This window comes from Euprymna scolopes, chromosome 7 (assembly GCF_053919585.1).
Source record: "Euprymna scolopes isolate OS-2025 chromosome 7, ASM5391958v1, whole genome shotgun sequence".
NCBI lineage: Eukaryota > Metazoa > Mollusca > Cephalopoda > Sepiida > Sepiolidae > Euprymna > Euprymna scolopes.
This window is the reverse complement of record NC_136488.1, coordinates 110,317,639-110,333,856: the sequence shown is the minus strand read 5'-3', so window position 1 is coordinate 110,333,856 and position 16,218 is coordinate 110,317,639. Positions and strand designations below refer to the sequence as shown.

At 37.1% G+C, this 16,218-nt stretch overlaps 1 protein-coding gene across 9 annotated transcripts in view; it reads left to right on the top strand.

Annotated features, from left to right (window-relative positions):
• The window catches only part of LOC145279885 (ketohexokinase-like), a 376,201-nt gene that overhangs the window by 322,563 nt on the left and 37,420 nt on the right, over positions 1-16,218 (top strand). For all 9 annotated transcript variants that reach the window (XM_080131353.1, XM_080131355.1, XM_080131351.1 and 6 more), the window contains 2 exons: positions 12,207-12,285; positions 14,606-14,738. In XM_080131353.1, the coding sequence (XP_079987479.1) occupies positions 12,207-12,285; positions 14,606-14,738 (212 nt within the window). The remainder of the gene's footprint in view (positions 1-12,206; positions 12,286-14,605; positions 14,739-16,218) is intronic.

Genomic DNA, 16,218 nt, shown 5'->3' with positions numbered 1-16,218 from the left:
GTGTGTGTGTGTGTGTATTGGTGACAATTTCTCTTTGCTCCTGTGTATATATACTTTTCCTTTTTTTTCAAATTTCTTAGCCATTTTCAAAAGTTTTTTGTTTTGTAATATAATATTTTATAATATTGAACAGGGGTCAATTCGAGAATTCTCTAGGTTGTGGGTTATCCAGATATTTTGTAGGCATTTGAGAGTTCTTAGATGTTGTGTGAAGGGATTAGTCATTGAAAGACCCTTCTTTTTCCGAAAAGAAAAGTCCTGTGAAAGGCTGACAATTTTTCTGAAGTTTTTAAGGTTCACAGGTACCTGTCGTTTGGATAGGTGGAAGTATACCTTAATTGCCTCTATTACAGGTTTCCTTTCTTGGACTGAAGTCTGATGTTGATGGAATGGATTCTTTTTATGTTTGTTAAAAACTGCTCTAGCAGTATGCCTTGATGCAATGCATGGCGGTAACTTGATTCTACCACTGGCATTATTACCAAGTGGGATGTTTACCCTTCTAACCGTTAGTTGGTTAGCGTGAAAGGTTATTTGGGCTTGGTTCCTTTGCAACCAGTCTGCGTCTAATATCAACTCCCGATCTAAGTCTGGGGTGATATAAAACCTTGACAAAGTTTTCACCTTCTTCATTTTAATAGACAAATGGGCCATGCTTTTTAGTGGCATCCTTTGCCCGTTTGCAAGAGTAACTGTTAGCTTAGACTCCCTTAACTCTCCTTCATGCGTTTTTATCTCCTCAAAAACTGATGTTTTGAGGAGGGAGACTTCTGATCCAGTGTCGATCAGTGCCTCTATCTGTTTACCTCTTATTTTAACTATACACTTTATTCCGGAACCCTGGTTGAGGATTTTATTTCTTCGAGTCTCTCTATTTCCTCAAGTTTTCTTGACCAATTTATTTCTTTGGTGGGACCATTTAGGTCTGCTCTCACTGCTTTCTAGACATCCATGACCTTTGGTGTTTATCCTTCCCAGGGTTACTCCTTTCTTTGAGGGTTTGTCATGATTGCATGTCCGGGTGTTTGACCTCTGTGGCGGTCGATGGTGAGTGGGTTTCGAATGTAACCTTGCCTTGTTTTTCCTGAAGTGAAGTTATTTAATCTTTCTTCAGGTGACCATTGCCAGTAGTTGGGGCCCAACTTAGTCCCTGATACCTGTTAATGCTATCATTTAAGAAAGCCTGCTCCTTCTTGTAGCCACTTCGGGGTCGCTCACAGAGCATTTTGCCTTGTCTAGCAGCAGACAAGGCCTCTGATAATGTTGTGGGATTCGATCTGACCATATCCTCCTTAATAAAGGGGTTACTTAATGCATCTATGAAGAATTCAGTTAAGTGCATTTGCACAGTTGGACCTTCCCTCATCTCTGCGTTCGTATAGGCTAACTTAGCAAGTTTGTTTATCCTACTTGCTAAATCTGTGAGTACCTCACCTCGATCTTGCTTTATTCTTATTAAAGCCCAAGCAGCGTCGGCAGCATTTGTGAATTTGCCGTACTGGGCTGCAACTTGATTAAGCAGATCCTTACTGATGCAGTTCAGATGATCATCGAGAAACTCTCCGATTATTTCCGATACTAGGCCGTCCGTAAAATCATATGCCCGGTTTACTAGTTCTGGGTCTGTTAGCTGGTAGATCCACTTTTTCTTTTTCAGAGCTGTTAGCCATGGCCCAAAGTCCCAGCAAAGATTGGGATCTTCGATCCACTTGTGAGGACTCTGTTAAATTGGGCTTGGTCAGTTTTAATCATTTTGTCTTAATATATATATTATTTTAATAGCCGACATTTAAACAAAAAGCTCTATCGACAAAATAATTTTGCAGAGTAACTAAAAGAGCAGAGGAAAGTCACCTACCTTAGTTTTTCTGGAGTTTTCTAGTGTCTTCTTTTTCCTCTGTAGATGCTGGGTTGAAGTGACTGTTCTTGTGTTGAGTTCTTGTGTTGTTGTGTTTCCATGGACTTTGGTTTGTCTAGTGGTTATTTTTTTTTTTTTTTTTTTTTTTGTTGTCGTAGTGATTGGCAGCTGTTTTCAGTGGATCCACCTTCGGCTAGTTATTGATTTATTGTATTATATCCATTGATTTTTATTTGTCTAGTGATTAATTTTTTTGGAATTGTGTCTGTGGATTTTTTTCCCGTAGGTTTGTGCTTGTTTCTATGCAAGAAATAATCCTGGTCACGGCAACATTCATAGCACGATTAGCCAGTCACTGGTGTGTGACCGACCAACGTGTTACACTAAATGTCTTAGAAACGGTCCCATGATGATGTGAAGATGGGCCAGTCATAAGGGTCTGAGTATCAAGAGGAAAAGCATACTTGAGATGTTGGATGTGGCTGTGTGGCTCCTTTTTCTCCCAAGAAAACGTCTTGACCTTTGGTGGCATTCGGGTTGGAATCTTCCTTTTCCTCATTCATTCTTTAATGCAGACATTTATGGCAGACACAAAAAACACACAACACAACACAATATGAAATATGATTAACTATTTATTTTATAAAATGTATACAATATATAGATTATAATATCAACATACATTTTACATATCCTACCATTGATTTTCACCATTACTTCATTAAAACTAACTAACTAGTGCTGAGGGAGAGAGTATACCCCCCTCCCCTCATTTACAGAGAGACAGAAATATGCGTGCTCACCTCATGGCGGTCCGGACAGAAAGAGGTCGATAAAAGAAAGGGAATTATGGGGTTGCATTTTTCTGTTTATCCCTCCGTCTATGGCCTAATTACCACCTGGTCAGACAGGGGGAGGGTGCCTTAACAACTACCACAACCGGGGCACTAAGATATAGTGCCACATCAGGGAAGAGAAAAGAGCATCCCCCACCACTAGGCTACGAAGTCTATTTTGAACTCTGTCAAGTCAGGATAAGGTCTTTCTTGCAGCTCCTGCTCAGAATTGGCAATAATACTCCACCCTTGGATGTACCTGACTCTTATATAGGTAGAGAATTGCATCAGCAGGTAGATGTCTACTGGATCGCCTGGAAGGATCTAGAAAGATCCCACCATTTTTCCAGTGACATTGGCAACAGATTTGATGTACATGTTTCATTTTAGATCAGGAGTAAAAGTCACGCCCAGAAGCTTGTCAAAACATGGAGCCTCCTCAAGACGAAAGCCATTCATTTCAATTGATGCTAGATGGGGATCAGAGCATTGATGATACAAAGATAGAAGCTTGGTTTTAGATGCATTAAAAGTAACCGGACACCTTTTTTTCCCCATTGTACCACTTAACATCCAAATCTGATTCCCATGATCGCCATGTGCCTATATTAGAGATAGCTTTCCAAGTGGTAGGGACATCTCGAGAGAAGACCCTAAATTACCCTATATATGCTTCCGGGTTGCACTTGCTCACACCACTGCCTTTATATTTTGTCTCTATAGCCCTTACAACACCAGAGTTACTATCTGAAAGAGCATGAAAATTGGGCGTCTGTGGAGACATCAAATTGTTAACCACAAAAAAAATCGAGTCATCTTCTACTTCAGATGAATTTTTGATTTTAACATCAACATCATTGCTCTCATAAATTTTAATACTCTTGTCCTTGTCAATAGCGACTTCATTGTCGTCATTTGTTTTATAAATTTGAGGAAATATTAATTCATCCTCTTCATATGATGTATTTTTGTCATCGGATTCTTTTTATTTTAATTTTGTCTGGAAAAAATACTAAGTAGGCTGGGCTGTTTTTGTTGTACCCAAGGAATATACCTCGACCGGTTTCGATATTTAATTTGTTTTTCTTATCTATAAATGAATGAATCAAATACATACATCATGCTTAAATTTGGCTTTCTATTGCAGAACGTTTCATATGGGGTTCTAGATAGTCTTTTTGTTAAATGACCGGTTACGTATATATGCAGCAGTGCATATGTCCAGAGGTTTTTTAGTTTTGATTCAATGAGTAGACATTTTGCCATTTCAAGAAGTGCCTGCCATGATATTTCCACAGTTCCGTTTTGGTGAGGTGAATTAGGGGTCGATTTTTCATGTTTGATATGATGATTAATTAATAAAATTTCAAAGTCTCTGTTAGTGAATTCTGTACCATTGTCAGAATGAATACATTTTATTGCGCCGTAGAGGGCCATGCCAGCTAAGTATTTTTTAGTTTCTAGTTTTTTTAAGAAATAAACCATTATTAAACCAGAATAATCATTTACAAAATTTCATGTGTACCTGAAGTTTTCTCTACCCATCAGTTTCTCGGGATCGTTCAATGCACAACGTACTAGTGATAGGATTTTCGTGGTTTTCTTGTGTGGCATTTTGTTTTGGTACTTTGCCATTTTACTTTGTCGACAAATGTCACAGTTTGTCAAGTTTGTAGAAATTTTTATTTTTATTCCATCAACCATGTTATATCGCATATCCCTCCATATAAACAAAACATAAATCAGCAGGGACAGTGATAGTGACAACGACGGCGGTGCTAAGACAAACTCCGTTTGTCGACACAAACTAAACAGTCATATCAAATGCACACAACAATTCAAAGCCTATTTCTTTCTATGTCTACATCAATGGCATAATTTGCAAATCATCCCAGCAAAGAAAACCGCTAAAAGAAGAATCAAATTTGAAGCATGAACATCACAGCCGACATCCCTCCAGTACATACATTGACACAAATAATTAACCCATGGAACACTGTAAGTGTGCAATTCCTACTCGAATATATCTATGACTTCATCAGTTTCAATTTGATATGGACAAGTGAATACAGACAGATGATTCCGTGCTGTATGTTAAAACATGAAAACTAACACAATTCTAAAATGAAAATAACACATTAAACACTGGGATCCACTCATGTTTACAACTATGTCCCCCAGGACAAGTATAAATACAGCTTGTTTTTCGACAAGCAGGCAGAACAGGCTAGACTACCAAGCAGTGAAGTCCGTCCCATCAGTAGATTAAGCCAGCAGCAGCAGCCAACCACCACCGATCTCACTTAATATCAGCAGCTTAAGTCAGTAGCAGCAGCAGCCAATCACTGTCGATCTCACTTAATATCAGCAGCTTAAGTCAGCAGCAGCAGCAACTAGCAACCACCGATCTGACTTAATACTAGTGGCATCCGAAGCCAGCAGCAACAGCCAGCCACTGTTGACCTCATTTAATATCAGTGCCATCCGAAGCCAGCAGCAGTGGCAGCCTACTACCATCGATCTCACTTAATAGTGGTGCCATTCCAAGCCAGTCGCAGCAGCACTAGCCAACCATCATCGACCCAATGCCAGAGAACATCTGCAGCAACTATTCAGACTACCCTTCCTTTGCCACCGACTCCCAGAGCCTGCCGACTGACCGCCATTCCTATTCAAAGCAGCTGACCTCATCCCCATCACCACTGCTGCTGTCACCGGCACATTCTGACAATAGTAACAGCTTTTACTACGATCCTATTGACCCTCAATAAAAGTTTGAACTAAACTTCTTCATTTATCCTTCTTGCTCATTTTTGTAATATTACAACCACATTCAGCAACTTTTTGATATCTGGAATATTGCAGTGTCCAAGAATTTGATGCCATGTTTTTAAATCATGGCAACTGGTTTTTGATGGGACTACACTGTTTAAATAATATCGTCTTCCATTTTCTTTAATATCGAATATAGTTCCATTCGGGTACATCAGTTTTGATTTATTGGGGCTAAAAGTTTATATCTGCACCTTGTTTAATGACAGCTTGTACAGAAAATATATTTTGTTTAAATTGTGGATTTAGAAGAGCGTTTTCCAGAATACAGAAACAAAGTTCACCTTTATTGTTCCTTAGCGAGATTTTAGCATTGCCTCTTTTCAAAACGATATAATTTACTCGACTGCTGTATAATTTAAGTATAATTTAAGGCATTTTTAAATTTCATGATATTTGTACATTCGTTTTTTTCGGTGATCATTTTCTCAGTTTTCATGTAACTTCTAAGTGCTACCTTGAATTGACTAAAAGTCATGGGTTTTTCTTTGTGTTATCATGGTGGTAAACGGTCTAAAATCACTTGACAACCCTTTAAGGACCATGGAGATTAACAGACTGTTGCTAATAACTTTGCCAGACATTTTTAATGAATTTGTGTTGTTTCGACCCTTATAATATATCTCTAATTGTCTCGGTTTCCATATGTTTTAGAGAAGTCAGTTCAGTATATAAAGAGATAATTTGGGTTTTTCTTTTGATAAATAATGCTCTCTTGATATGTTCAAAGCTGTGCAGCTATTGTCTAAGGCTTCTTGCATTACCAAGAGATAGACTTCTGTCATCTAAGCAATGTATTAATTCTGTAAAGACAGTAGCATTCTTTTCAATAAACTCAGGGTCGTTTTTACTTTCAGGTTGTTACCTTGTGTAACTTTTGGATTCATAAACAGCCACAATTCAAATTTTGATTGTGATCCATCGAAGTAAAGTCTTCCACGAGGTTCATAACCTCTTGAATTGTAAGCCATGTTTAATTTCAGAAGGGTTTCCGATTGTATATTCTATACAAGTCCTGGATATGAAGAATTTTAATTGGATACCTGTTCTGTATTGATTCTGGATTTTATAATTTTGCAGGTAAAGAGTAAAAGATCCTTCTTGTGTTGACATGAAAAAATTATGTGCTGGAATGCTGGAACAATTCTAGTTTTTGATTGGTTGATAGCAGAACGCGGTTCAATTTGATTCCTATCGCAAGAAAATTCTAGCAGTGTTTGAGAAGTTAGTAAAGTCTAGCGTTGTTTGAGAGGCTAGTAGCAGTGTTTATAAAATCCAGAACCAGTACAGAACAGGTACCCAATTAAAATTCTTCATATCCAGGACTTGTATAGAATATACAATCGAAAACTCTTCTGAAACTAAACATTATTATTGTATAGTAATGTCTGAGAGACTAGTAGTGTCTACAGTTACTTGAGAGGCTAGCGATTTTTGAAGTTAATGGGATTGCCAATCTTGCACAGGGTTATGAGATAATCTTTAAGGATCATGTAATGTGCATCCAGGAGACAAGCGCCTGTGTGTTTGTGTGTTGTGTGGGTGCGTAAGAGAGATGGACGAAAAAGAAAGACTTACCTCGGGGCCGGCTCGGCATCGCCGACCGAAAATAGAGAAAGAAAGATCAAGATGGCGGCCGCCGTCTTTTGTAAAGGATGATATCTCGCAAAGTCACATGAATTCTCGCAATATGCAAATTTAGCCAGCCTGCAACGGCCATAAAAGCGGGTGATTGAAAGACATTGGGAGAGCAATGATTGACTTGGTCGGGAATCGTGTTGCTGTTGCTTCTCGTGCCGTGTGGGTGTGAACATATCTTACCGTTGTTGGGACCGTTCTGAGTAACCGATTGTTGGGTCCGTTCTGAGTAACTGTTCGCGTCCATCTAGGTACCTTGCTAGTTGGATTCCGTGCAGAACCGGTGTTTACTGGTTATTGAATTGCTTTACGCTGCTGCAACACTACACATCTACAGAGGGCGCAGTACTTTTAAAGGATTTTCCTTATACATCTACAGAGAGCGCAGTAATTTTAAAGGACTTTCCTTACACATTTCTTACAGAAGGAGCACGAGTATTGGGATTGGATGTTTATGAAGAAGATGGCACCCTACAATGGAGGCGTGGCAGTGAAATTCCAAGCATCCCCAACATCGTTACAAAGTGGACTGTTTTTTCTTGGTGTGGAAAACTTGTTGATTACTTACCGGCCTGTGGCTGGCTCCACGCAGCTGTTGGCGTAATTAAACGCAGAGCAAATTTAACAACCACGGGTTGGGATGACATATCCGATGATGTCCTACTAACTCTGATGATTAAAGAGACACTGGAGAGAGTGAACAAGAAGGACCCTGCCTGTGGGTGGTGGTGTGTTAACAGAGACAATGTAGGTGTGTGGGTTGATGCCAGTTCTTTGGCGTTGGGAGTATCGTTGGAGCAAAGAGGAAACGTGTTTGAAGATGCATGTTGGCTGCGGCCCGTAACAGATTCTCAGCATATCACCCTGGCAGAGCTGGACGCCGTTGTATAGGGGATAAATCTGACCCTGCAGTGGCAGTCTAAGAAGTTGACCTTGTACACAGATTCTCTCTGTGTCTACCACTGGGTGTCTGACACACTTTCAGGACGGACACGAATCCGTACCAAGGCAGCAAGCGAAATGTTTATAAGGAGAAGGCTAGACACGCTAAAAAACCTGGTATCTGAGTATGGGCTATCACTGAGCATCACTCTGGTGCCATCACATTGTAATTGTGCTGACCAACTGACCCAAGTACCTCACAAATGGTATGAAGCCGCGAAGATGGGAATGGAGATTACTGCTCGATCTTGTGCAGTTGCAATCGACCCATGTCAAATACAAAAAATTCATGCACAGAGCGGACATCTGGGTATCAAGAGGACCCTTTATTTTGTGAGGCGCGTATACCCAGCAGTGACCAAGATGGATGTCATACAGATCATCAGAAATTGTGAGGCTTGCCAGTCTATTGATCCTGCACCAGAGCGATGGCAGAAGGGTCGATTGGAAGTTGAGGGTGTGTGGTAGTGGCAAGCCCTTTCTAACTCTCATTGATTGCGGGCCTACGAGATTTGCGGTGTGGCGGCAGATGACCAGACAGGATTCGGCAAATGTTGTTCGCCACCTATCATCCATTTTTTCTGAGCGAGGTGCGCCGGAAGAGCTCCTGACTGACAATGATGCAGCGTTTTGTAGCCAGCAAGTCCGGCAGTTGTTAGATGAGTGGGGCGTCCGACTACAGTTGCGATGTGCGCATGTGCCGTCAGGAAATGGCATTGCTGAAAGAAGCCATCGCAGCATCAAGAGAATTGCTGCCAGGAAGCGATGTACTATTGCGGAAGCCACATATTGGTATAACATTACGCCAAAGGACGGGACGTCTCCTTCAACCGCACCTGCGAATGCTATTTACACATACCGAGTCGGAGTGAAAGGAATCAACACTACGCAGCCAGCCAACAAGGGAACATGTAACAGATATGAAGTGGGAGACCTAGTGTGGGTGCGGCCCCCAGGAAATCGGTGCACCGACAAGTTTAAGCGAGGACAAATATCCGGAGTGATTAGCCAGCAGTCTGTTTTGGTCGATGGAACCCCAAAACATGTGCGAGATCTTCGCCCAGCTACCAAGGCGCATCACACAACTACAGAAGAAAGCAGTGAAGCGTCCAGTGATAAGCTGCCGATACACGGATTCAGTGAGCCCCCTCCAGAGACTGATAGCGATACTTCGTCTGATGAGGCGGAACCAGATCCAGAGCCCGAATCTGAAACAGTGAATGTACCTCTTCGCAGAAGCACACGCACTAAAAGGCCACCCCCACAATGCTCCCTATGTGATCATCAGATCAGGGGGGAGTGTAATGTGCATCCAGGAGACAAGCGCCCGCGTGTTTGTGTGTTGTGTGTGTGTGCGTAAGAGAGACGGACGTAAAGGAAAGACTTACTTTGGGGCCGGCTCGGCGTCGCCGACCGAAAATAGAGAAAGAAAGATCAAGATGGCGGCCACCGTCTTTTGTAAAGGATGATATCTCGCAAAGTCACATGAATTCTCGCAATATGCAAATTTAGCCAGCCTGCAACGGCCATAAAAGCGGGTGATTGAAAGACGTTGGGAGAGCGATGATTGACTTGTTCGTGAATCGTGTTGCTGTTGCTTCTCGTGCCGTGTGGGTGTGAGCATATCTTACCGTTGTTGGGACCGTTCTGAGTAACCGATTGTTGGGTCCGTTCTGAGTAACCGGTCGCGTCCGTCTAGGTACCTTGCTAGTTGGATTCCGTGCAGAACCGGTGTTTACTGGTTATTGAATTGCTTTACTTTGCTGCAACATTATACATCTACAGAGGGCGCAACATTATACATCTACAGAGGGCGCAGTAATTTTATACGACTTTCCTTACACATTTTCTACAGAGATGTTGTGTGATATACATTGATTTGCGTGTCAATGAGGCTTCACCCCCAAAAAGACGATATAAAAAGACTAATGTCGAGAGGGAAGGGCAGTCGAGCTCTTGGAACCGAATTCAGCAGGTCAGAATTCAGAATGTCGTACAAACGCTGACATCAATCCTTGGTTTTTAAAATTCAATGTGTAAAGAAGACAAAAAAAAAAGGGCGGGAGAGTAAAGTGTGTAGCAAAATGGAGAGAAGAAACAGAGGGAAAAGAAAGGAAGGAAGAGATGGGAATAAACAAGAAAAAAGAGAAAGAAAAAGGAAGAGTACAAATAATAATAATATCAATCATAAAAATATGCATAATATAATCATCTTCATATATAATAATTTGATTGCAGAAATTCTCTTCTGGAGCAAAGTACACTCGGCAGATGCCACATACAAATGGATTGTGTCTAGACTATTAGCCACTATATTATGTAACTTTTGAATGCCATCTTACATACATTTATTCGTTATATTAAAATCCTACATTACATCCCAAGAGCAACATCATCACAGTCGCAACCATCTATAGTGTAAGTAGTTGCTATTTTTTCCTCTAAATAAAAAATACTCCTACCCTTCCCAGTCAACACTAGGAGGTGTTCTGCATTATGGTCAGATATGGGGTTGCAAACCTTATTATCTGGCTCATATACTTATATACATAACATAATCTTTCCTTTTTCCAATTCCAAAAATAATTTCTTCCTTCTCACATTCTACCAAATTTCATTGGCTATTTGTTCATTCCAGAATGTAAATCCTCCTACAAAAACTAACACTCCAGAGATTTACAAACATGGCTTCCCACTATACAAGAGGCAATCGTTTTAAATAAAATACCACAATTACAAACATATTCTCAAATCGAAACATATTCCTAAGCTTGCTTACATTTGTACATTAAATATACCGTACATGTTAATTTTTCTTATACAGCTATGCTAATATGCTACATTTTCTGTGTTTACATACACCATACATACTGTTTTCTGACACATCGGCACATGCTGATAGACATTATTTCTTCTTTCTAGATAAACCTTTCTTTTTTTTTTAATTTCGATTGCCTAACATTCTTTCTTTATACACTGATTAAAAAATTTAAAATAACTGATTATGTGATTATTAAATTCGAGACCCGGCTTTTGTGTGATTTGGAAATCTTTACACGTTTGATTTCTTCTTCATTTTCAAACATCTAGATACACCTTTTTTTTTTCTTAAAATACAACTTAGTAAAATTCTTTCTTTATACGCTAAATAAAAAAATAAAAAACTGATTAAGTGATTACTATAGTCAAGACCTGGATTTTGTATGATTTGAGAACCTTTAAACTGTCTAAACACATTGATTAATAAAAATAAAATGTTTGTTTATTTTTACAGTAGATATTGTTCTCAAAAAGAAATAATGCAAGCTGAAGTTTTACAATGATTAAATGTTTTGTTTTATAATTAAAATTTAAAAACATTGAACAATAAAAATAAAATGTTCATTTAATTTTACACTAGATAAAGTTTCCAGTGTTGATCAAGTGTCCTTTTTATGGATTAAATAGTTTAAGGATATTTGTACAATTAAACGACAAATCTTTAAAGGCATTATTTTGAGAGTCGTAAGTTCACCTTAAGCCAGTCAACTAAAGCGTTTCCGTTTTTAGCACCTCCTTTTCCTCTTAGCGTTACACGTTTGAGCCTATCTACTGCGCCTAATTTTTTTTTTTTTTGTGTTTGCACAGGTACTCACTGCTAGTTACATTTTTTTAGAGGGTTGCTTAACTGAAAAACAATTTTTCTTATGGCTCACACCCGTAATAACTATTATTACATGTTTTGTTTTTATTTTTGAACACAAATAGGTCACAAACCAAAATAAATTGTTTTTGCCTAATTTCTCCGAATTGTATTTTCTTTTGGGTATATATATTGAACAATGCTTGTGCATAATTTAAATACTTATAACTAATATTAAATGTTTTATTTTTACACTCCTTCTGGAGTGTCTATTTCGTAGTTGTTGCAACATTTTCTTTGTAATATTTTTCAAACAAAAAGTTTTTTTCAATTAATATTTGATGTTTGCTTTTATATTCTTTCTTGAGTGAAAATTTTAAAATGTATTTCTCCAAGTTCCTTCTGTACAAGTTTTTTTTTTAATCTCTGTTATTACTCAATGAAATAAAATTTTTAAAATTTGTTTTCTATTTTCTAGGAAACTTCCTTCGATAAAGTTAGAAGACTTTGAAAAAATTGATCTTGATAAAAACAATTACAAATGGATACATTTTGAGGTACATCATTGACCATATTTAATGAGCAATAAAATCACGCACTCTTCTTATGTTTCTGAATTTTTGCGATGAGGATTGGTTATTTGGATTATTTGGATTTTCGAACTCCTGTTCTTATCTTAAGAGTTATTTTCACAATGTTTAGGTTGATGTAACCTCCAGCTTTCTTCAGATATATCATGTCGAACTCGGGAATGTTTCTGTTGAACTCAGGAATCTGCATGGAATTTCAAATGTAACCCTTTATTTACTTCACGGGGTAGCATGCTGTCATTCCATCAGCCATGACTGGATAGAGGTCGTAAGTAATTCGCAATGTATTTTTTAATCATCCACACTGAGAATTGAACCTTCAACCTTCAGGAGAATATATTTTTATAATTGAATTTTTTTAAAGATTTGAGAAAGAAATGGCATGGAAAGCTGTAAGATAAATAAGAGTAAGGCTGCAAGACCTACAAGTAATGCAGAAATGTTGAAGGTTGCAGAAGAAACAGACATTAAAATAATCACAGACTTAAAAAATCAGATCATAAAAGAAAGGGTTATTTTGAAAGGCTGGAATCAGAGTACAATTGTAAACTATCCTGAAGGTGGCTGGGAGAATGAGCAGCACAAAAGAAATCGAATAAACATAAATTAAATGCAGTTTAATTTTATGCCTGGTCTTATATTTATTCATATTTTACTTTATGTGATTTAATGTGTTAAGCCGAGTGGGATTTGTGTAAATCAAGTATGCTGTTGATGGACGTTGTTGAATGGCATACCGAAATGCTTAAAGTCATAGAATTAACTGAACATTTACTGACAGCTTTAATGTTAAACTGAGAGTAGATCAGTGTATGTGTTGTCCACGAGAAATACTTTATGGTAATGATTTAACAACTGTTTGTGAAACAATGGAAAGTCTATATGTTAAGTTAAAGATTTGCAGGAATGCGATGACAAACAAATGAATGTCATCAAACGTTATCAAGACCAAAATGATGTAAAAACAGTCTTAGATCCAATGACCTCAGAAGAAGCTTAAATCCTGACAATATAGAATGATAGTTGTACAGAACGGGAGAGTTTATTGTTGTCATCATCAGCATCACAATATCTTTTGTTAATGACTTACCATTTATTAAAATCAAAAACCATTCCAGAATAAGGGTTCAGATAGCTGAATGCTGAAGAATATTATGCGAGGATTGAAAATAATTAAAGGTATAAAAACTTTGATTATTTATGAGGATGGCTTATTGCAAGTTAACATTGGATTTGAAGATGACTTGGTTGTAATCTGAATGGAAGTAGTTCTGTGGTAATGTGCTCCACAGATAAGTTTTCGGAATAAACCTGTTCATGGAAATTTTGCTTAAACACAGATGAAGAAAGAAAAGTTCTTTTCAGTTGTGATAGAAGATTAGCATTTGTTATTAATGGCTTACAAGAAGAAATCAGAGATTGGAGTTAAATTGTGACAGTTTTGATTACCAATTATGGGGAGGTGGTCATTGGTTTTTAGAGATGTGTTCATAACAGGTTTTTTGGGGTTTTACTTTAGGGTGTTTTGTAAGGTGGAATATATTTTTGAGATGAGTCAGATTCAGAGGAATATTTTCAGTTACAATCAAATGTGAGAAAAACAAGAGACATTATCATACGGTAAATAAATCAAAATAATGAGTTAATAAAATAAATTATAATTCAATGAAGATTGTTTATAAGAGTTAATGTTCTTTGGTGTTCATACAAGAAAATAGTTCCATGATAAAAGTGTGGAAATATTTCAATTGTGAGTTGCTTTAAATGAGCAGTCAACATTAAGGGATACAAAGCTTTCAAGCAGCCATTGTGTGTGTCTTGCTCTTTGAAAGTGTGAGCATGTGTGTGACAGTGTATGATTACCTGGATTGAGAATTGTGATGATTTGAAAGAAAATCTTGCCTTTTTGAAGGCTTTGACGGCTCTCAAAAAGACTAATTCGAATAAATTCAAAAAGTTCTCTGATTGGTCAAAATATAATTATTTGTTTACATTAATTCAGGCCTGCGTGAATTTGGTGTGCAGAAACGAATTTACACACTTTGATTTTGGATACTGAAGGGTAAACTTCACTGCTAAAAAAATCGAGTACTTTCCATAGAAATAATAATTAGAGAAAGACTAGCACTATCTGTGAGCAAAGGGGCCTGTACAAAATGTATTGTCATATATGTAATATAGTTGATAAAATAAAGAGGCTCACAATTTTTATAACGCTTTCTCCATCTCAATTCTATCACCCAGTTTTGTTTGATTTAATCTATATTCTCTGCTGATTTATCAACAGGCTCGGCGAGGACAGACAAATGCAGTTGCGATTCAACAAATGCTTGAGAAAATAGCAAATCACAATCAGCAAACAGATGCAAGAAAACGAATCAGAACATCTGTTGAACTGGAAAAAGCAGTGCCAGAATTTTGTAAGGAAACGTTTATGCTAAAATATTTGCTAGAAAAAATTTAGAGATGTTCTTGTAAAAAGCTATATCAATTAACCCTCATTGTTATGTTTTTACAGTATGTATACTTTTCTATACATTCTGCCAGATCCATAGGTTAAAATCCAGAGAATCTTTACTGTTTCTGAATTTTTTAGATAAGGATTGACTAGTATTATTTGGATTCTTCTGACTACTGTTCTTGTCTTGAGTGTTATTTTCAATTATATATATATGCGTCTAGAATTTTCTGCAAGAACCCATGGCACAGTGAGTAGAGTACTTGATAAAATTCTAATGTAAAAGTTGCACTCTTTTAGAGATTGAAAATTCAATTTTCAGTGTGAGCAACACAAAAACCAAAAATATAAGTGCAAATTTCTTAGGTATTCTACCCAGTTATTATTGATGGAATGAGGGTTCTGTTCAAAATTCCATGCAGATTACCATGTTTTACAAGATACACCTGAAGGAGGTCAAAGGTTACATTGACTTAAATGTTGTACAAATAATACTCAAGATGAGAACAGTAGTTTGAAGGATCCAAGTAATATAAATCTTTACTGTGTTTATGTAACAGTGCTCAATAATAAATATAGATCTTTGTAAGAAAAGTTTTCAATCATAGCTTTGATAAGTGTCTTTTCTTTAAAATTTTATTTTGAAGAATTGAACAAAATTTCAATATGTAAAAGTCACATGACTAAATTAAAAAATTCACCCTTTTACATGCAAACTGTAAAGTGTTCTATATTCAAATATCATATTTCACCTATTAAACTAATTAACTTTTCAATTCTCTAAATCTAAAACAGGTCAGCAGTTGACGGTGACATGTGGAGAGGGAAAGAATGCATCTATTACATGTCACGATTCTGTTTAGTGAAGTGTATCATTGTCTAATTAGATTACATAATAATAACAAAAATCAAAGCACCCCCTAGGCAAGATAAAACTTGCACACCAGGTCTGTAATTTTAGCTTAAGCTTCTTACTTTAAGGATGACAACTCACGTCCTTGATATAGATTACATTAAATTTCCATAATTTCATGATTATTCCAATTTTCATACAACTAAATTAAACTAAATATAGTCTTCATTTGAACCTATACACCTAGCAGTTGTGTTCCAGAATGATTGCTTAATTAGTTTATGGGTGAATCCTGTACAGAGAAATATATTAAAAAAAAATACCTAACTTGATTGATATATATATATATATATATATATATATATATATATATATATATATATATATATATTTAAAAGAGTGTAGCCATCAACAACTGTGGGTTTTTTTTAAAGGTTTTCATCATATTTTTATTTTAAAATATTTTATAACGCGTTTTGAGATTAGGGTGTGCTCTCTTCAGATGTTTTCGTAAAAAGTTTTTCTTTAAAATGGGAGTTTGTAGAGTTATTTTTACCTCCGCTGATACTAAATGTGTTTCTCAGAGTGA